This window comes from Macaca fascicularis, chromosome 5 (assembly GCF_037993035.2).
Source record: "Macaca fascicularis isolate 582-1 chromosome 5, T2T-MFA8v1.1".
In the NCBI taxonomy this organism is placed as follows: Eukaryota; Metazoa; Chordata; class Mammalia; order Primates; family Cercopithecidae; genus Macaca; species Macaca fascicularis.
In genome coordinates, this window is record NC_088379.1 from 190,200,778 (window position 1) to 190,223,617 (window position 22,840).

The window sequence follows — 22,840 nt, forward strand, 5'->3', positions numbered from 1 at the left end:
GGTGCTTCGCAGCCCACGCGTGTCGCGGGCGCCCGGGAACCCTCGCCGTTCCCGCCGCGCAGTTAACCTGGACTAGCTGGGACAACCTGATCTCGGCTGTCGGAGTGGGTGTCCTCAGGAGAGGTGACTTGGTCCTCGCGGACGCCAGGTGTTGTCCCTTAGATACCTGCCACCTCCGTTTCCTTCCTGGAAAATAGATCGTCATCACCTCCTCCAGTTTCTGCCCCTTCTGCACCTCTCACGACACTCTATCCGTACCTTTCCTAGGGAACGTGCCATCATTCGGCTATGCTCTATTTTCTTGTCTAATAGATTGTAAGGTCCTGCGGGCAGCGTCTACGCCTTCTTAAATCTGTGTTTCTAGTTTCTGCCAGCAAGCTTGACCCGAAGGGGTTTGCAGAATATCTGTTAAATAAATGAATAATTTTGTAAATGTTGCTCAAGAAGAGTTAAGTAGTGGCGGGGCCGGGCGCGGTAGCTCACGCCTGTAATCCGAGCACTTTGGGAGGCCGAGGCAGGCGCATCACCTGAGCTCGGGAGTTCGAAACCAGCCTGGGCAAAATGGTGAAACCCCCGTCTCTACTAAAAATACAAAAAAAAAAAAAAAAAAAAAAAGAAATAGCCGGGCGTGGTGGCGAGTGCCTGTAGTCCCAGCTACTCGGGAGGCTGAGACAGGAGAATGGCTTGAACCCGGGAGACAGAGGCTGCAGTCAGCCAAGATAGCGCCACTGCACTCCTAACCTGGGCGACAGAGCGAGACTCCGCCTCAAAAAAAAAAAAAAAAAAGAAGAAAAAAGTTAAAATTTTTTTTTTTAAATTATACTTTGTGTTCTAGGGTACATGTGCACAACGTGCAGGTTTGTTACATATGTATGTATACATGTGCCATGTGGTGTGCTGCACCCATTAACTCGTCATTTACATTAAAGAAAAAAGTTAAGTAGTGGGGAAGTTCTAGGCAAGAATTTCTTCCTTCCCTCCTCCCTGGCTGGCTTGTGTGCCAGGAGCTGCTCACACGCGGGGATACCGTGAGAGGGGGGAACCTCAGTCTCGCAGCAGCTCCTGCCCTTGTGGAGCCAAGTTTCCTGGGGCAAACAACTGTTCGTGAAAGGATCCCTCATGACAAAAGTAAGATGGTGACGTAGCAGACAACCACGATGAGGGCTTGGAAGAAGTGCATGCCGCTGTGATGGAGTTAAAGAAGGGATTAAGAAACTGAGCAGTCGGAAGAATCAGTGTTCATGGCGAGGGGTGGGCTGGGGAGAGAAAGGGTCGGCACGCTGAAGTAGGTGGCTAAAGAGAAAGGGCATGGACAATGGTCCTGTGGCTGGAGAGAGCCCAGCCTAAGGACGGAAAGAGAACAGTTGCAGCCAAGGGGCCACGGAAGGGGTTTCCATGGTGACAGATGAGGCTGGCTGATACAGGGCCTGAGACATTCAGGCCCCAGTAGCAGCACTGGAATCCTTTGTGGTTGGGCAGGGGAGTGGAGCTTTGAAATATAAGGTAAATGAAAGTACTACATCTTGACTGAAGTTTGGTTTTAAAGCATCCCTGATTAATGGAAGAGGTAGGATGTGGGGAAGGGCGTTGTGTTTGCTTATGTTTTAGTTTAAAATGAATCTTCATTTGCCCCTTTGGTGTTACCTATTAGCAATGATTCATGCTCAGGTGAGCCATTGTTTCAGGCTGGCTTGCAGAGAGGGACTCAAACAGCTTGCTCTGAATTTAAGGTAAAAGGCCCCGCGCGGTGGCTATCATGCCTGTAATCCCAGCACTTTGGGAGCCCGAGGCGCGTGAATCACTTGAGGTCAGGAGTTTGAGACCAGCCTGGCCAACATGGTGAAACCTCGTTTCTACTAAAAATACAAAAATCAGCCGGGCGTGATGGCAGGTGCCTGTAGTCCCAGCTACTTGGGAGGCTGTGGCAGGAGAACTGCTTGAACTCAGGAGGCGGAGGTTGCAGTGAGCTGAGATAGCGCCACTGCACTCCAGCCTGGGCGACAGAGCAAGACTCCATCTTAATAAGCAAATAAATAAATACATTTAAGGTAAAAGGTTCTTACCAGCTGGGCGCGGTGGCCCACGCCTGTAATCCCAGCACTTTGGGAAGCCGAGGCAGGTGGATCACCTGAGGTCAGGAGTTCGAGACCAGCCTGGCTAACATGGTGAAACCCCGTCTCTACTAAAAAAATGCAAAAGTTAGCTGGGCGTGGTGGCGGGCGCCTGTAATCCTAGCTACTCGAGAGGCTGAGGCAGAAGAATCGCTTGAACCTGGGAAGCGGAGGTTGCAGTGAGCCGAGAGCGCGCTACTACTGTACTCCAGCCTGGGCTACAAGAGTGAAACTCTGTCTCAAAAAAAAAAAAAAAAAAAAAAAAAAAAATTCTTACCTGGATCACAAACTGGGAAGACTAACCCAATGTTTGTTTTCTTCACTGTGTATGCCCAGTGCTTGGCTCATAGCTGGTGCTTTAAAAACTTTAGGACGGGATGGATGTAAGTATTCCTAGCTCTTTGGGCCTCCTCTTTTTTTTTTTTTTTAGAACATGTCTACTATTAAAAATTAATTTCTTACCTAATGTAAATGATGAGTTAATGGGTGCAGCACACCAACGTGGCACATGTATCCATATGTAACAAACCTGCACATTGTGCACATGTACCCTAGAACTTAAAGTATAATAAAAAATAAAAAAAAATTAATTTCTGGCCAGGCGCAGTGGTTCATGCCTGTAATCCCAGCGCTTTGGGAGGCCGAGGTAGGTGGATCACTTGAGGCCAGGAGTTCGAGACCAGCCTGGACAACATAGTAAAACCTTGTCTCTACTAAAAATACAAAAACTTAGCCGGGCATGGTGGCGCGTGTCTGTAATCCAGCTACTCAGGAGGCTGAGGCAGGAGAATCACTTGAACCCAGGAGGCAGAGTTTGTAGTGAGCCAAGAACATGCCACTTCACTCCAGCCTGGGACCGTCTTAAAAAAAACAGAGAGACTCTGTCTTTAAAAAATTAGTTTCTAAATAAAGAGTTGCATGTTTAATATTTCACCTTTGTTTGAAGTGGTCATTTCCAAAGAAAGCTCAGAGTTGAAGTACGCCCGTTAACAAATACTCAGAATTCATTGTGGAATTTTTGTTTTTGTTCTTGTCTTTATCTCGCCTAAATAATTGTTCTCTTCCCCATTCCCTTGATAATTTTGCCAGTGGCACATTTATTATGTTTATTTAAACTTGAAAAAAATCCTCAAGAATTGTAGGGTAATACCTAGATGTGTCGTGCACTCTGAAAAGCTGTTATATTTTCAATATAAGGGACAGTGCAGGATGCTGAAATCATTATATGTGAACTGTAAAAATGTCTGCCTTCTGTAATTAGGATTTTTAAATCTACCCTGAACTTCTCAGGAGGATTTGTTTATAATACACCATACAGTAATAATTTTATCATTTCCAACAGATAAATGGCAGTGTAATAGATGATATCTTACACATTCCTTTGTAATCATGGGCACTTCACATGGAGAGTCAAGGGGGAGGGCTCATACGGGTAATTCTGAATCCCACTGTTCTCCCCCCCTCCACAGACTGGTTCTTTCCCCGTAGAGTATGAGGCTCTTGTTTCATAGTAAACCTTAAAACTCTCAGACTGAAAGTAATTAGAACTGGAGATTAGTAACCACTGTTTTCTAAACATTTCCCTTTTATTTTTATTTCCAATGTAAAGTAGGATTTTTCAATAAAAGACGTGACCCTAGGGAAATTTTGAAGTTAGCGGTATAGAAAGCACCACCATGCCTACCATGCCTGCGGAAGGAGGGAAAACGGACATGGAAAGGATTGGCCTCTTTAGTGAGATGGAGTATATTACTGTGGGTGATAAATATGTGTCACAGTTTAATCGTAAGTATATTTGCTTTCCTCTATGGGTGAATAGTGGGTATTTTCTAGATAAAATTTAGAATTTAATATTTACATTGAATGATTTTTTAGTGGTTTATATTTTAAAGCATTTAGTTTCTAAAGTTTGTTAACTTGTACAATTTCAATGGAGTTAAGCGATTTCATTTATTTATTTATTTAGAAACGGGATATCTGTTCCCCAGGCTGGAGTGCAGTGGCCTGATTATAGCTCACTGCATCCTCAAACTCCTGGGCTCAAGGGATCCTGCCATCTCAGCCTCCTGAGTCGCTGGGACTACAGGCATACACTACCATGCCCAGCTAATTTTTAAATACTTTGTGGAGGTGGGGACTCTCACTATGTTGCCCAGGCTGGTCTTGAACCCTTGACCTCAAGAGATCCCTCCTCCTCAGCCTCCCATAGTGCTGGGGTTAAGAGGCATGAGCCACTGCACCCAGCAAGAACTTTATTTTATGAGAATAGGAATCTCGTTTTATGAGGGTACTCTATCCTCATTTATTGTCCTCATAGGTAATTTTATTTCTTTTCAAAGGTGCCTGGCAGTTTTCTCCCAGAATATTTTGGTTAGATGGGACACTCCCCTATGCAAACAGCATTTACATTTGCGTCCAAGAAGGCCATCCGTTGTTACCTTCCTAAGAAATGAAATGCTAAGTGAATGGCTGAGGGATTTTTACAAAAGTCGTAAATAATAAAAAGAGCTAATATACATAAATATTTAAATGTTTCCGTTCAATTTTTGGATATCCGATTACTTCTATATAATAATACAAAATGAAACACTGATTTGGAGACATCTCCAAGATACACTGTCAAATAAAAAAGCAAGGTGGAGAATAGTCTGTATAGTGTGCTAAGCATTAACAATGTGATTCTTCTGAGACAGCATTTAAAACAATGAAAAGGGATATATATGAAAACATTCACTTGAACATACCTGAACATGCTTTGGGAAACAAAATGATTATCTCTTTGCCTGTGGAAGAAGAATTGGGTGGCCAAGTACAGGAGAAAGACTTGTTGTGAAAATGTTTATACTTTTGAATTTGGAACTATTTGAATGTATTACCTTTTCAAAAATTTAAGTTGACCAAGTGTGGTGGCTCACAGCTGTAATCCCAGCACTTTGGGAGGTGGTGGTGGGAGGATTGCTTGAGGCCAGGAGTTCAAGACAAGCCTGGACAACATAGTGAGACCCTGTCTCTACAAAAAATATAAAAATTAGCTGGACATGGTGTCCTGCGCCTATAGTCTCAGCTACCTTGGAGGCTGAGGCAGGAAGTTAAGCCCAGGAGATTGAGGCTGCAGTGAGCCATGGTCACACCACTGCATTCTAGTCTGGGTGACAGAAGACCTTGTCAAAAAAAAAAAAAAGTTTAAAAAGCTCAGTGATACAGGCCAGGCGTGGTGGCTCTTGCCTATAATCCCAGCACCTTGGGAGGCTGAGGCAGGTGGATCACAAGGTCAGGAGTTCAAGACCAGCCTGACCAGTATGGTGAAACCCCGTCTCAACTAAAAATACAAAAATTAGCCAGGTGTGGTGGTGCACACCTGTAGTCCCAGCTACTTGGGACTGAGGCAGGAGAATCACTGGAACCTGGGAGGCGGAGGTTGCAGTGAGCTGAGATCACACCACTGCACTCCAGCCTAGGGAACAGAGTGAGACTCCGTCTCAAAAAAGAAAAAAAAAAAAAAAGTCAGGGATACAGATTCATGTTTTAATAGCCAGTTGAATTAGGGATTGTATGCACTTCAAAAAATTCTCCATGTTACCAAAGTTCTCCTCAAATAGAGCTCTCCTAGATCTAAATTACGAGAGATGTTTTAAATACTTATCAAAACAGCCTTTAAAAAATTACTGGGCTACTAGTATTTCACTGTATAAATTCCACAGTTTAAAAATCTGTTCTCCTGTTGATGGACATTTGGGCTGTTTTATGTTTTTGATTATTATGAATAAAACTGCTATGAACATTCTTGTTGATGTCTGTTAGTGGCCATGGACACTCATGTGTCTTGAGTATATGCCCCGGAGAGGAATTGCTTCAATTTGAGTATGAAACACGCGTCTCTTAGACCTACAGACACACACTGACTGCCATCTCACACAGCGCTTCCTAGTCTGTAGTTGGAGAAACATTGAATTAGATCACTTTAAGGTCTCTACCAGCTCTAAAACTCAGAGTGTATCACCAAGGCCTTAAATATTACAATGTTTTGGTGAAAACCACTTAGGTCTTATTGTCAAGATAGCCCTTCACACAGAGCTCTCAGGGAATATTTCGAAACAGTGCTCTAGAGCTCAAAATTCATCATTGGCCCAAATGGTATTTGGAAACTGTTCTCTTCTTTTTCATGTCCTTTAGTTGCTAGTAAGCTCAAAATTATCATCTGCCTAATTTATTTTTAAAGGAGCATTTAATGAGGCTGCAAGCAAAAGTAAACAGATGCTACCTGGGGGATCCAAAGCAATGTCAGACCTTCAGGCAGGTTATTTCGATCCCCGTTTTGTAAGGATTTTTGAAGGAGAAGGCTACGTGAATCTGAATCAAGTGAGGAGACGGGATATGATGGAAGCAGCCAGAAAAAATCTAGGCAAAGCCTTCTTCCCTAGTAGTGGAGAGAAAAAGCCGTAAGTGTTTTTTGGGGAAAAGTCTTAAATAGATTTCCTGCACCTTTATCCCTAAATTAAATGTTTGTTTTTCTGTGGGACTTACTTATGTAAGATGAATTTTTAAGTGTTATTCTTAGTTTGTCTCAGGTGGAGATAGTTGTATTGGATGATTTAGATTGACAAGTAATCTTGATTAAATATATTCTCATTATATTAAATTTTAGATTATCTATATCACTGTGCTCTATTTGTTGATATAATAAAAACAACTTAAATAATAAAATTTGTTTGAAAACCTTGCAAAGTCAGATTGGGGAAAAAATTGCCTTTAATTATCATGTCTATGCCCCTGACTATTTTTTCTGCTGTTAACGAAGTATAAATAAAAGTGTAAGGCTGGGTGCAGTGGCTCATGCCTATAATCCCAGCACTTTTCGAGGCCAAGCTAGGAGGAATGCTTGAGTTTGAGACCAGCCTAGGCAATATAGTGAGACCTCATCTCTACAAAAGTTAAAAAATTAGCTGGGTGTGGTAGCATGTGCCTCTAGTTCCAGCTACTCAGGAGGCTGAGGTGAGAGGATCCCTTGAGCCCTGGAGTTGAGGTTACAGTGAGCTATGATTGAGCCACTGCACTCCAGCCTGGATGTCACAGCAAGACCTTGTCTAAAAAAAAAAAAAAAAAAAAGGTGGAATTAGGATAATTTTTTTTTTTTTCAGTTGGAGTCTTGCTCTGTTGCCCAGGCTGGAGTGCAGTGGCATGATCTTGGCTCACTGCAACCTCTGCCTCCTGGGTTCAAGTGGAGGAGGGTTCTGGGCCACACCTGGCCAGAAATTCTTTTTTGATGAAGAAAATAATTGATCAAAAATACATTATTTTTAAATTATTGTGAAGATATACTTATGAGGTTTAACAGTATCTTAGTTATGACAACTATCAATGTTCCCTTTAAATTAGTTTAACATTAGACCATGAAGTCAATGTAATGTTATATAACTGAGACTTAAAACGTAATGTTCAGTGAAACCCTGTCCCTACTAAAAATACAAAAAATTAGCTGGGCATGGTGGCACGCACCTGTAGTCCCAGCTACTCGGGAGGCTGAGGCAGGAGAATCTCGCTTTAACCCCGGAGGCTGAGGTTGCAGTGAGCCGAGATCGCACCACTGCACTCCAGCCTGGGTGACAGAGTGAGACACCATCTCAAAAAAAAAAAAAAAAAAAAGGTATTATTCATTCACACTCAATAGCTTTGACTCTCTCAATTTATTAATTTGATAGATGATAACTGAAGTCTAATTTTGTGTATATTTACTGTATTTTTTGAGACTAGTAAAACTACTTTGTATAACTTATACTTCCTTCTAATTCTAGTAGGCAACGTCAGCCAAAATTATTGTCTCTATTAAGAGTGAGGATTTTTGGCTGGGCACGTTGGCTCACACCTGTAATCCCTGCACTTTGGGAGGCTGAGATGGGCAGATCACCTGAGGTCAGGAGTTTGAGACCAACCTGGCCAACATGGTGAAACCCCATCTCTACTAAAAATATAAAAATTAGCCTGCCATCGTGGCAGGCGCCTGTAATCCCAGCTACTCGGGAGACTGAGGCAGGAGAATCACTTGAACCCAAAAGGTGGAGGCTGCAGTGAGCCAAGATTGTGCCTCCAGCCTGGGCGACAGAGACTCCATCTCAAAAACAAAACAACAAAACAAAAAGAGTCAGGATTTTCGGTGGGTGCGGTGGCTCATGCCTGTAATCCCAGCACCTTGGGAGGCTGCGGTGGATGGATTGCTTGAGTCTAGGAATTTGAGACCAGTCTGGGCAATATGACAAAAACCCATCTCTACAAAATACACAAAAATTAAGCCAGCGTGGTGATGCATGCCTGTAGTCCCAGCTACTCGGGAGGCTGAGGTTGCGGGGAACGCTTGAGCCGGGAGTTTGAGGCTGCAGTGAGCTGAGATTGCACCACTGCACTGCAGCCTGGGCAACAGATTGAGACCCTGTCTGAAAAAAAATAGAGTAAGGATTTTCTTTTTTTCTTTAATTTCATCTTTTTCTACCTTTTGACACTTTGGATAGATTTGAATTATTTATTATTATTATTACTGTTTCTTGAACTTTTTCATTTTCTTAGATATAAATTTAGAAATGTGATTTTTTTCCTTTTGTCACTACTTTCTTTTTCATGTAATACGTGAAATAACTTTTTCCTATTTTTCAGTCTTTTCTCCTGCCTGTAATAAACTTTGACTCATGTGGTAATAATTGGGAATTGCTACCTTGATACATTAGTTTATAATATGCTTATATTCATCTGTCAGCCAATAAATAATAACAGTTTTATAGTTAGACTAGGTTTCCTTTTTTAAAAAAATTCACAGATGTGTGAAAAACATCTATAATTTAGTAGATACAGAAAGTGTTTCCAAAAAGGGAGACTGGTGTTATAAATAAGAAGCCCTTATACAGAAATTTATTCAACACCAAATTATGGAACCATAGTCATTTATTATGTATGTATGTATGTATGTATGTATGTATGTATGTGAGATGGAGTCTGGCTCTGTCATCCAAGCTGGAGTGCAGTGGCGCTATCTCGGCTTACTGCGATCTCAACCTCCCAGGTTCAAGGGAGATTCTCCTGCCCCAGCCTCCCAAGTAGCTGGGATGACAGGCACAGGCCACCACGCCCAGCTAGTTTTTTGTATTTTTAGTAGAGATGGGGTTTCGCCATGTTGACCAATCTGGTCTCAAACTCCTGACCTCAGGTGATCCACCCACCTCAGCCTCCCAAAGTGCTGGGAATACAGGCATGAGCCACCACGCCCACCTCCAGAACCGCAGGCATTTAATAAATTCTAAATAGAATGACTTTTAATGCTTGTGTTAAATCATGCTCTGGGTAAATTATGCCTGTCTGTGAATAGTTCTCCTTTCTCTGCATTATCCCTGCTCTATTTCCTCGTTGTATTTTAGAATTTCATTCTATAGGTTCATAAAGAAGGATTAATTAAAATATGCTTTCCTACCATTTGTAGACTGAAGGTATTGATAATAAGCAATCAATGTTGATGTCTTTCAAGTTTTTGAAATTTTTAACTCAGATGTATGAACAGTGTCAAGTTTTGATAGTAATAAGGTTTCATTTGTCTTGTAGACCTTTTTCTGATTATTAAAATTTGTTTGCTTCAATGGTAACTTAAGAATTAGAGACTATGACTGTCGCTAACAATAGTTATTCTTATTGTGGAAGTTTTAACAAAAAATCTGTGAAAGTGCTGGACAGTAAACACTTTAATGATTTTGCATAGATACTGTGTGCCCAGAAAATTTAACATTAAAATGGAAAAAAAGAAAATATTTGGTTAATTTTTTCTGCAGTAAAGTTATGAGATATAAACCAAACAGAAGAAAATTAGCACCCAAATTCCCTGAGTCACTTTCCATCAGTAGTGGAAACAGCAGTCTTAAATATTTGTTTTGGAAGTGTAGTTTCTTGTGGATGGATAGTGAGAAGTAATTAGCCATTTATTAGCTAACTTGCCATAAAGTGCCCGTAAATTAATCTAAAAACACAAAAGACTCTGTTTATTGTTACAGTTAGCTGAATTAATGGGAATGATTCTAACTTCCTAAGGATTATGCAGTTTTACTTTTATAGAATTTTTAAAATAATACAAATATTAAAAACATATCTCACATCAAAATCTGTGACTGAAGAATGAGGAAAATGAAATTAGATTAAAACTATCATTTTTTTCTCTTTTTTCCAATCTTTTAAAAAATTATGGTAAAATAGACTTAAAATTTGCCATTTTAACCTCTTCCTTTTAAAACACCAAAAAATTGTATTTAAGATGTGGCTTAGGAAGCTACTATGGAACAATAGGTGGTCCAGTCCCATTTTTCAGCGCACAGTCAAAACCTCGAGAAAAATATAAGGCACCTGGAAAGAATTTATACACAAACCCGGGAAAGAAAGGAACTGGATATGGGTAAGATATTTTTAATACTTTGTCATATCGTTTTGTTTTGAAATTTTAAAAAATTAAATTTCTGAACTCTGAAGTCACCGTTACTTACTTTGCTTCCTTAGCTATGCAAATATTACCATAGGTAAACAGTTTTCACACTCTGCCGACTTCTATGATGCAGCAAAACTAAATTATAAGGTAAAAAATCTGTTTTGAATGTTTCAACCTTTCTTTTTTTTTTTTTTTTTTTTTTTTTTTTTTGAGACGGAGTCTCACGCTGTTGCCCAGGCTGGAGTGCAGTGGCGCGATCTCGGCTCACTGCAAGCTCCGCCTCCCGGGTTCCCGCCATTCTCCTGCCTCAGCCTCCTGAGTAGCTGGGACTACAGGCGCCCGCCACCGCGCCCGGCTAATTTTTTGTATTTTTAGTAGAGACGGGGTTTCACCGTGGTCTCGATCTCCTGACCTTGTGATCCGCCCGCCTCGGCCTCCCAAAGTGCTGGGATTACAGGCTCAACCTTTCTTTTATTTAGTTAACTCAATATTAATAATTCACTTGAGGCTAGGTGCGGTGGCTCATGCCTGTAATCCCAGCGCTTTGGGAGGCCAAGATAGGCAGATCCCAAGGTCAGGAGTTGGAGACCAGCCTGACCAACATAGTGAAACCCCATCTCTACTAATCTTACAAAAATTAGCTGGGCGTGGTGGTACACGCCTGTAATCCCAGCTACTCAGGAGGCTGAGGCAGGAGAACGCTTGAATCCAGGTTGCAGAGGTTGCAGTGAGCCAAGATCGCGCCACTGCACTCCAGCCTGGGTGACAGAGTGAGACTATGTTTCAGTAATAATAATAATAATAATAATAATAATAATAATAATTCACTTGAGATCTTATTTTGTTTTGTTCTATCTATTTGTATCACTGGGGCAGTGGCAAACTCATGTTTATGAATTGTGATAATTTTACTGTTCTATTAGATTTTCATATCTTGCTGTATATTCTCTCAGCTCCTTCCAGGATGAATTTTATCTCTTGCTATGGTTTACCACATCTATTTTATATCTCTCTAAACTAGCTGCGAAACTTCTATTAGCCTGGCCTGATCAACTATGTTCTATTTTAAATAAAGAGTTATATCCTGACCCTTAGCCATATTCCCAACACACCCTACTATCTGTGCCTGCAAAAATAGTGGTAATACTTTTGGGCTGATCAAGAAGCCATTACGATGAGCGAATGGGATGGAGGAGTGGAGGGGTGATGGGAAAAAGTGGAGGTTAGAGAATGGATGAATCCTATGAGGAGACAGAGAAAAGGATAGGAGAAAACTGCTCACTTTATTAAATGGCAGAGATAAACACTGAAATTTACTAGCATATGCCTCTTACACTCACTGTGTACCATATTTGACTTATAATGAGACCTGTTCCTTTCTATGGGGAATGTCTATTTGTAAATAAATAAAGGAACCCTTATAAACTTTAGAACCATACGAACAGAATTTCACAATATCACCATAACATAAAGAAAGCTGGTAGTAATGAAAAGTCAAGTTAATTTGGACATTAAGCATTAAATGGCAATCACTTTATAGCTTTTTGTTTTTGTTTTTATAGGCACGCAGGCTGTAACAGTTTTGCTATGGTAATTTTAAATACCAGTAGAATGTGAGAGAATAATGACCATTTTGCTGACGGGCATGTCCAAACCCAGGAACAGTTTTCCATTAAATTGGGCAGAAACCTTGGTTCTTATAAAATTGTATATAAACTAATTTTCATCTGTAGGAATAATAATGCGTACATACTACACAACTACATACAGTGGAATTTTATAGTGGCTCAGTAATTAATCTTTTACCCTATACTTATTGGGCATAAGATACTTTCTTAACAGAAAAAGCTCTTTTATCCTCATTTTTAGAACTTATACATAAAGCAGAAATTTTATATTCCTAGATTTACTAATATCCTAAAACTAATTTTGAAAAATGTATCTTGCTTTTTCTTTCAGTATTAAAAAAAGGTTACTCCACTGTCTTCCTGCTTGAATTGTTTCTGATGAGAAACCTGTTGTCATGCTCATTATTCTTCTGTGTGCAATGTGTCCTTTTCTCTGGCTACTTTTTTTTTCTTTTTATGACTCATTTAAGCAGTTTGATTATGATGTGACTTTGTGTTGTTTTCTTTCATCCTTCTTGTGCTTGAGGTTTATTGAGCTTCTTGGATCTATGGGTTTATAGTTTTTCAAATCAAATTTATACTATTTCCAGTTATTATTTCTTCAGATATTTTTATCTGTCTTTCTCTTCCCCTTCAGAAATTCCAGTTACATGTGTATTAGGCTTCTTGAAATTGTCCCACAATTTACCAACGCCCTATTAACTTTTAAAAAATGTCCTTTTTTCCTTCTATGTATTTCATTTTGGTTAGTTTTTATTGCTGCATCTTCAAACTCACTAATCTATTTTTCTGTAATGTCCAATCTGCTGTTAATGTCAACCAGTGTATTTTTAATCTCATACATTGTGGTTTTGTTCTCTAGAAGTCTGAGTATTTTTAATGTCTTACATGTCTCCACTTAATTTTTTGAGCATACAGAATATACTTACTGTCTTCATGCCCTTTTCTGTTAATGCTAACATCTATATTAGTTCTTGGTTGATTTTAAATAATTGTTTTCTCAGTATGGGGGTCATATTCTGCTACTTTGAATTACTGGCAGTTTTTTTTCACTGGATGTCAAATACTGAGGATTTTACTTTGTTGAGTGCTATATATTTTTGTATTCTTATAAATGTTCTTGGGCTTTGTTCTGGAATGCTGTCACATTACTTAGAAATGGTTTTTATCTTTTCAGGTCTTGCATTTAAGATTTGTTAGGTGTGATAGGAGCTATGCTCAATCTAGGGCTAGTTATTCCCCACTACTGAGGCAAGACCTTTCTAGGTGCTCCGTCGGATGCCCTGTGAATTATGACATTTTCTTGCACAGCTGATGGCAACCAGCACCATTCCCAGTTCTGTGTGAGAGCCAGACACCGTCACCTCACAGTCTTTCAGGTGGTTCTTCTCTGGGCTTTGAATAGTTTTCTCATACATCTGCTGACCAGTACTCAACTGAACATTCTAGGGCAGGGGTTGGTAAGACAAATACAGTATTTTTCTGGTAAAAGGTGACCATGCTCTAGCAAAAAGTGATCCTAAAAGATGACATTATAATCACACATGAGAATCACTGAGGGTGACTGTTAAAACCACAGATACAGCAGACCAATGCAATCAGAAATCTTTGAGGGAAGGGCTTGGTGATTTGTAATTTAAATAAATTATCAAGTGATTCCCATGACAACTAAATTTTGCGGAACACTGCCCAAAAAGATCAATAGAATAAATTTTCAGTACCATCGTTGTGATATGGAAGAGTGGAGAGCAGATCACCAAGAATGAATGAATGTCCTGCAAGCGGGAGAAAGGAAGAGGACAAGCAAGGGCGAGATAAAAATCCCAAAAGAGGAAAGGATTCTGAAAGTGCTACAGTGGGTTCCTAGTAGTGAAAGTTAGTCTTCTCTCAAGTAACTATCTATTTTAGATTTCATTTATCAAGTGTTTTCAGTTCAGTTTGTTGAATGATGAAATACCAGATTTTATATTTGCAAAAGTGAAGAAAGTATCAATATTCACTGTGTAGTTGTTTTTTTGAATCTATATTTCATAATTTGATTTTTGCTACTTTATTAATAGCCAGTGATTTTTATACTTAATATTGTCTGATAGAAAAGATTATAACATAAGAGGAAAACATGACTGCTGTTTTGCTTTGAATACTAGATAGCAATAAATATTATAGAAATGTAATATATACATATATACATATCTCATATATATCTACATCTCATATATACAGATATATGAGATATACATAATCTCATGTATACATATGAAATATTTTTAAAAATTGTAAAAATGTTATATATACATATATGTATATATCTCAAATATACATATATGAGATATATACGTAATCTCATATATACATATATTTTTAAAAATTATAAAAATGATATATACATATCTCATATATACACATATAAAATCATATATCTACATAGTCTCATGTGATCTTTACAACAGCATTATAGGGGGAATGATAATGTCTGCATTCACAGTTGAAGAAGATGTGACACTAAAACATAACTTTCCCAGAATCTCTGAGAAATGCTACAAAGCAGGAAGGGCATGAACTAGAGACAACTCTTGTTATTCTGCATCATGCTGCCCACATAGTTAATATAGATTCGTTCAGGTGATAAGGTCTCAGTACCGCAAATAAATTTGTATCCAAAATGAATAAGCGTAGTTATGTTTGCAAGTAGGCATATCTTTCGTAGCATAAAAATAGAACGCAGCAAATTAATGTTTTAAAAAAAGTACATGGAGCAGGATGGACTTAAGAATCATCTTTATATTACAGTGTAAAAGATTTTACTCTGGGTTATTTTCAATTTGTGAAATTTATGCTGTGTAATTTCAAACTCTTTAATTTACAGAAAGCGAATGAAGAACACCATCGTTTACTTAAAGGAGCACCGTTTAAGTTAAATCTTCACCCAAGGGACTATTTTGATGCTAATCCTTATTTTTCTGAGGAACCTTTACCACCAATTAAAAAAGAAGAGAAGAAAGAATCAATTTCAAACACTTTTAAACCTTCTTCTCCTGGTAAAAAGGCAAGTTTACAATTTTAGGATGAAAAAAATTAAGCATTATAAAGAAATACTGTCTCTTGCTGTCAAATGATTTTTTCCCCATATAAATAATAAACTTTTGTTCGTACTGATACCAAGAATCATGGGACCCGTTTTTACAAAATTACATGAAATCACCAAGTATGAATAGTGTAGGGGATAATGAAGCTCTTGTCATGAAGTAATTATTAGTCTCTTCAAATGTATTTGAATTTATAATTTTTTTTTTTTTGAGACAGCGTCTCGCTCTGTTGCCCAGGCTGGAGTGCAGTGGCATGATCTAGGCTCACTGCAACCTCCACCTCTCGAGTTCAAACGATTCTCCTGCGTCAGCCTCCAGAATAGCTGAGATTACAGGAGTATGCGACCACACCTGGTGAATTCACAATGAATTTTTGAAGTGCTTCTCTAGACCCTAGGTCTAGTTTTTCTTAAAATCATAAAAAGCCAAACCATCTTTTAGTTTTTGAAATGGCAATTAAAATTAACTATCTTCCTGCTGCAGAAGTTAACAAGTGAGACTAAAAATTAAAATGCTCCAGCAGTGTATAAACCTTAGTCAATGCTTTTTTTTCTGTAAATTGCCTGTTTTTCTTGCAGACTTTGTATTTCAAAGTTTATGTTTTAATATTGTGAGATCAATATTGTGAGATATCTTGTAAGATCTCATATATGAAGGGTACTACTCTCGTTTTGTTATTTGTGTTGGAAATAATTTTTTTAATCTGTTGGATCTTTCGTTATGATGTTTTGTTCTATTCAGGAATTTCATGATTTGATGTAGTCAGATTTATCATTTTCATTTGTCATTTTCAGAGTGACTCTCTTTACCACCAATATTAGAATAATGTGGCTTCTTAATTTCTTCTATTAGTCATATCCTTTTGCATTTAAATATTTATCTAAAATGCATTTTGATGTAAAGAGTAAGGTAAGAATCCAGCTCTTGTTTAGTTTGGGGGCACGAGGAAAGTTTGGGAAGGGAGTGAAATGTTCTGTATCTTAATCGTGGTAGTCATTTCAAGAGTGTAGACATCTGTCAAAACTCATAGCATTGTTCACTTTAAATGGATATAGTTTATTGCAGGTGAATTAGACTTTAATAGAACTGATTTTTAAAAAAATCAAGTTGTTCCCGATATGACTGATGGAATAATTCATTTTTAACACCATTACTTTGAAATGCCATTTTTATTAAACCAAAATTCTTATTTTTGAAGGTATGTTTCTGAGTTTTCATTCCATTTGACTAATCTATTTGTCTATTTCTGGCCAAAAAAATCCTTTTAAGTTCTATTATATTTAATAGTGAGTGGTCTAGTCTCTTCTTACTCTTTAAAAAAGTTGTGCTGGTTATTCTGTCATATTCTCCAGAACTTCAGAATTATTTTCTAAAGTTCCCAAAAGAGAAAGAACTTTGATATTTTGTGATAAAATTTACTCTTTGTATTTTTGGATATATTAACATATTTATAATTTGAATCTTCAGATCCAGGAGTAAGCCACTTAACCTTGTATCTCGCTTGTAGAGTTTTGTATTTTACATCGCATAGCTTATATTATATCTTATATTTATTCTTCGTTATTTTAAGGTTCTGGTCAATAAGGTTTTTTTTCCCCATCATATTTTCCTTCATATTATTTGTCATTATAAAAAACATTTGATTTTTGAAAAATAACTGGCCACATCATTAAACTTTGTGTTCTGATGGTTATTTTCTTGATTCTCTTTTGCTTTACTGCTCTATATTATCTGCAAATAATTTTGCTCCCCACCTTTCTCATATATTTGTATTTTTTATGTCACGCTCATGCCCAATTCCTTAAGCCAGCAGTAGTGGCCATCCTTGCCTTAATCTTGACTTTAATAGGGATACCTTTAGTTTTTCATTTTTATAGATGCCAAAAATAGGAATAAATCAGGAACATATGCTGAATTTTATTGAATATATGTTGAATTTTATCAAATGGTGTAATCTGTTTAGACTATCCCTTCACTCCCCACTTTTTACTTGTCATAAGCTGAATAACAATATTTCCTGAAATGAATCTCACTTGGCTGTGTTGTATTAATCTTAAAATATAATACTGTGTTTTATTTGCTAATATTTTATTAAGTATTTTTGCATGAATAATTTGAAGTGTGATTGGTCTGTATTTTCAAGACTATGTATATGCCTTGTTCTATTTTGGTACAAGTGGATGCAGGCATCTTAAAGCAATGGGGGTAATTTCTTTGTTTTTCTATGTTCTATAGCAGTTTGATAGCACTAGAAATGTCAGCTGTTTGAAGACTTGAAAGAATTCACACAGCGAAGCATTCTGAGCTTAGCCATATTACAGGTTCTGCCGATTTTTCTTTTTTTTTTTTTTTCTTTTTTTTTTTTTTTTGAGAAGGAGTCTCGCTCTGTCACCCAGGCTGGAGTGCAGTGGCCAGATCTAGGCTCACAGGAAGCTCCGCCTCCCGGGTTCCCGCCATTCTCCTGCCTCAGCCTCCCGAGTAGCTGGGACTACAGGTGCCGCCACCACGCCTGGCTAGTTTTTTTGTACTTTTAGTAGAGACGGGGTTTCACCGTGTTAGCCAGGATGGTCTTGATCTCCTGACCTCGTGATCCGCCTGCCTCTGCCTCCCAAAGTGCTGGGATTACAGGCTTGAGCCACCGCGCCCGGCCGATTTTCTCAATTCTTACATGTCTTTCTCCATCTGTTTTGTGTAGGTTTTCTATCTCTTTTTGGTCAATGTTGATTATTTATATTTTCTTAGAAAATCAGTCATTTCATTCAGGTTTTTGGGGTTTGCAGAAATATTTTATATATATATATATATATATATTTTTTTTTTTTTTTTTTTTTTTGAGACGGAGTCTTGCTCTGTTGCCCAGGCTGGAGTGCAGTGGCACGATCTTGGCTCACTGCAACCTCTGCCTCCCAGGTTCAATTCAAGTGATTCTCCTGCCTCAGCCTCCCTAAGAGCTGGGATTATAGGCGTGTACCACCATGCCCGGCTAATTTTTGTATTTTTAGTAGAGACAGGGTTTCGCCATATTGGCCAGGTTGATCTCGAACTCCTGACCTCAGGTGATCCATCTGCCTCAGCCTCCCAAAGTGCTAGGATTACAGGCGTGAGCCACTGCGCCTGGCCTATTTTATATTTTTGATATTTAATATAGGTATAGACTTTCCTCACTTCTTTTTCATTCTTAATTCTATTACAGATATAGCTATTAATTTACTTTTTAAAGCATCACTTGGGCTTATTTATGTTTTTCTATTTTTAATTCATTTTGCTTTTATACTTTTAAATTAATTTATTTAAACTTTCTTAAGTTTTCTTGTTATTGTGATGTTTAAAATAATCCATGTGTCTTCAATCTGGAAAACTTGAAAACTTACAATGGTATCTTTCAAATGAATTAAATCTTCATGTATATTTGGCATAGATACTACAGGAGTGCCTAATTAAATGAGTTATTATGATTCTATAGAATTTTCCTGTGATTATATAGAATATAAAGTTTAAAATTCTGTCAAATCAGTTTAAGAAGTCAAAGCAAATATTTCTGTGTTGTGTACAGGTTGAAAAATATTTTGATTGACTTCTCTTAATAGACTACAAGAAAAGTAAAGTAGATTACATTTTCCTGTTGCTTTCTATTTCTTTGTGCTATTGCTTATTACTTTTTTTTTTTTTTTTTTTTTTGTGACGGAGTCTCGCTCTGTCGCCCAGGCTGGAGTGGCCGGATCTCAGCTCACTGCAAGCTCCGCCTCCCGGGTTCACACCATTCTCCTGCCTCAGCCTCCCGAGTAGCTGGGACTACAGGCGCCTGCCACCACGCCTGGCTAATTTTTTGTATTTTTAGTAGAGACCAGGTTGCATTGTGTTAGCCAGGATGGTCTCGATCTCCTGACCTCATGATCCAGCCGTCTCGGCCTCCCAAAGTGCTGGGATTACAGGCTTGAGCCACCGCGCCCAGCCGCTTATTACTTTTTTTTAAAGGATCTTCTCCATCATTGACTGGCATTGAGTAAACTCATGTTGTGCCACACTCCTTGTTCCCCATTCTCTATCAAAATACATCTGACCTAGGATTTCCCTTACTAATAGACTCACTTTCTAACTAAGTGATAGCCTGGCCTGATAAACTCTAAAATATTAATGCTTGGCAATAGTTTAGACTGTTACCTTACTATAAATATTGTCATTTTTATTGAGAGCTTTTGGATTATGGTGTTTTGACCCTATAAAGTTGGTGGTAGGGAGACCTTTTGGTGGTGTTTGAATTAAACAGTATCATCTTCTTTAAAACCAACTCTGCAGACTACAAAAATATGTATGAACTTCTTCACAAGCTAATTTTGTAGAGGCATTTTACAAAATCACATTAAGTTGTCTCATTTTTCTTTGCAGCCTGGTGGAATGAAGGCAGGAACATTTGATCCTTACCCATCACATTCTGCTGACCCTTATATGGCTAAATTGGCAACTATTTCTGGCAAAAATGATAAGATTTTCCACCCACCAGGTGGACCAAAAAGCAGACCAGTTGAAAGTATAATGACTTTGAATGTCAGAAGGTGGGAAAACCTTATGCTTAGCTTACAAACCAAGAAACAATTGTTTCCAACTTTTATACTTCTTCAAAATAGTATCTTTTATTTATATATACTTTTTTAAATGACAAATTTGGGTGACTTTAGACATCTCAGCTCCTTCAACGTACAGGTACCTGCCCTCCCTTGTAGAAGTTCTCCCCCATCTTCTGAAATTCCCAGCTGAAAAAGCTTAAGTTATCTGCATCAAACCATTCTATGCATAATTTTTAAAGCAAATCTATAGTGCCTCATTATGAGTCATTTGAGACTAGTTAGATACTCATCGTTCAGTTAGCAGTACACATTAACATTGGCTATTTCTCCAAGGGAGTTTCTTAGCAGTCGTGAGGAATCCTAATGATGCTTGAGAGTTCTGTCTTTAACTTTGAGATAACCTGTGAAAATAGGAAATATTCTGGTTAATTAAAAATGCCAACGTAACTATAATGCTTTGAGAAAAAGTATATTATCAAAGTATCTTAAAACTTCAATTTTATCCAGGTTTTGTATACTCTCAAAACTGAGAAAGTTCTTTGGAGTAAAAACAATCAGTTATTCTGTGTCTAAAGGACACTAAATTTACATTCTTTTATTAAAATAGTAGTACATCTTTATCACTTGGAGACAGTAATTATAATACTAACATTAGTATTATTTCACAAAAATAAAACTGCCAAAGGTGTATTTCTTTCTTTTGCTTTTCTTTTTTTATTTTTTTGAGAGGGAGTTTCGCTCTTATTGCCCAGGTTGGAATGCAATGGCGTGATCTCGGCTCACCACAACCTCTGCCTCCTGGGTTCAAGCGATTCTCCTGCCTTAGCCTCCCGAGTAGCTGGGATTACAGGCATGCACCATCATGTCCGGCTAATTTTGTATTTTTAGTAGAGATGGGGTTTCTCCATGTTGGTCAGGCTGATCTCGAACTCCCGACCTTAGGTGATCTGCCTGCCTCGGCCTCCCGAAGTGCTGGAATTACAGACGTGGGCCGCCATGCCCCGCACAAAGGTGTATTTCTGATTGACTACTTGTTAAGTTCTTTGGAACAATGTATTTACCAGCAGAACTAATCAGCTGAAGACAAATTACTTAACATTTTTATAAATTAAAAATACCAGTGCTATGTGTTAACTTTTACCTAACCAGAAATATTATTTTGAATACCTGAATTCTTTTGAGAAAGAGGACTTCATAGTAAGTTGATACTGTCTTAAAACTTCGATAATTTGGGGTGCCCTAACTTGGATGATGTTCATACTTGTACTACTCTTCTTGCTCATGAGACTGCTGAGAAGATTCTGTGGTCCTGGATACCTAACAATGGCTTTTTTTCACTTGATTCTCTCACTCAACATCCATTTAGAGCTTCAGTATGTATTCAATTTTCTGAATGAATTATTTTAATCTAGTCTGTTGCTTAAGTTGAAAAAAAATTTCTGGACATCTTAAGCTTTACATCATTCAGGGGCTACCTAGCACTAAATTTTATGTTGAGAGTTTGCAAGATTAGAAAAAATGACCTCAAATAAGGAAAATTTAAAATGTTTACAGTTTGCTACTTCAGACATAATATCTACAGCCCACAACATTTTTTGTGATATACATGATTTTACTGTATTTTATATACTTTAAGATGCGTTTTCTCTAAAAAAAAAAAAATTGAAGTTATCTTCTGGTTTCATGGGGACTAATTAGCTTGAGATGCCATCTAGTTTCAAACATTTGCTTAAAAAACTGAAGGCCCCTTGTAAGGTGGCCATAACCTGCTTTCCTGTTGTCTTTCTTGGCATTTTTGTGCATCTTTTTCTTGAGCCTCATGAAATACATGTACTTTTTTTAACCTACTCTACTACATTGCTGGTAAGGTTGTTCATTCTGCCTTCTATCTTCTATCATCTCTTCTCTAAAGTCTGCTAATATCCTCAGACGGAGTTCTACTGAACTTCTATCTTGAACCTGTCTTTTGTGTGTTATAGTCATTCATATATGTTATACCTTATATGATAGTCATTTTGCTACATATAGCTATGTTTGATTTTACATTTTTTCAAAACATTTATTTCAGTATTTCCCAAATGGCAAGTGCATAAAGCATTTGTCAAGTGAAGTTTTTTCTTGAGCACTTGTATGTGTCACTAGCATTAACTACAGAATGCTGTGTGTATTTCAGTGGCCTCCAATACTATGACATCTGTATTAAGCCATGTATGCATCTCATTAGGAGTGTTAGAACCAGTGTCTTTCCTATGAATTCTATTTCAGTAATATAGTGTCACTGCAATTAACTGGAAGCATAGTACATTCTCATTTTATGTAAAATAGAATAACCACCCCCCAGACTCCAATACTACTTTGACAAAAGCTCTAAATTGCTATGATACCATCAAATAGAAGTTAAACTATGCAGTTAGCACAAAGTCACTAATGTATGAGATGCTATTATAAGTGAGGTAATGTAGGTGAAATGAAGAGTCCTTCTTAGCTGCAATAATTAGCCAATTCAAGATTTCCAAGTCTACCATGTCTTGCTGACACTATATATGGGTTTGAAGGAACAGGTTTTGGAAATACATTTTGTCTTTTTTTTCCTTTTTTGAGAGGGAGTTTCACTCTTGTCACCCAGGCTGGAGTGCAGTGGCGTGATCTCGGCTCACTGCAACCTTCTCCTCCCAGGTTCAAGCAACTCTCCTGTCTCAGCCTCCCAAGTAGCTGATATTACAGGCGCCCGCCACCACGCCCAGCTAATTTTTGTATTTTTAGTAGAGACGGAGTTTTGCCGTGTTTGTCAGGCTGGTCTCGAACTCCTGACCTCAGGTGATCCTCCCACCTCAGCCTCCCAAAGTGCTGAGATTAAGTGCTGGGATTACAGGCGTGAGCCACTGTGCCCGGCCGGATATACATTTTGAATGCTAGCTTAACACATACGGGTTTTATTATAATAAGCTAATATCAATGACGATGATGACCAATTTTTGCATATTTTATCTACTCTTTGTAG

General features: G+C 38.2%; 2 protein-coding genes across 2 annotated transcripts in view; one reads left to right on the forward strand and one right to left on the reverse strand.

The window, feature by feature from the left end:
- The window catches only part of CFAP96 (cilia and flagella associated protein 96), a 24,225-nt gene continuing 1,385 nt past the window's right edge, over positions 1-22,840 (forward strand). Inside the window, exons 1-7 of the mRNA XM_005556434.5 lie at positions 1-148; positions 3,724-3,896; positions 6,331-6,550; positions 10,393-10,530; positions 10,632-10,707; positions 15,055-15,234; positions 19,661-19,827. Of these exons, the coding sequence (XP_005556491.2) occupies positions 3,788-3,896; positions 6,331-6,550; positions 10,393-10,530; positions 10,632-10,707; positions 15,055-15,234; positions 19,661-19,827 (890 nt within the window). The 5' untranslated portion in view covers positions 1-148; positions 3,724-3,787. The remainder of the gene's footprint in view (positions 149-3,723; positions 3,897-6,330; positions 6,551-10,392; positions 10,531-10,631; positions 10,708-15,054; positions 15,235-19,660; positions 19,828-22,840) is intronic.
- Positions 19,879-22,840, reverse strand: part of CCDC110 (coiled-coil domain containing 110) — a 26,565-nt gene continuing 23,603 nt past the window's right edge. Inside the window, exon 7 of the mRNA XM_005556432.3 lies at positions 19,879-20,240. Coding sequence (XP_005556489.3) covers positions 20,200-20,240 — 41 coding nt within the window. The 3' untranslated portion in view covers positions 19,879-20,199. The remainder of the gene's footprint in view (positions 20,241-22,840) is intronic.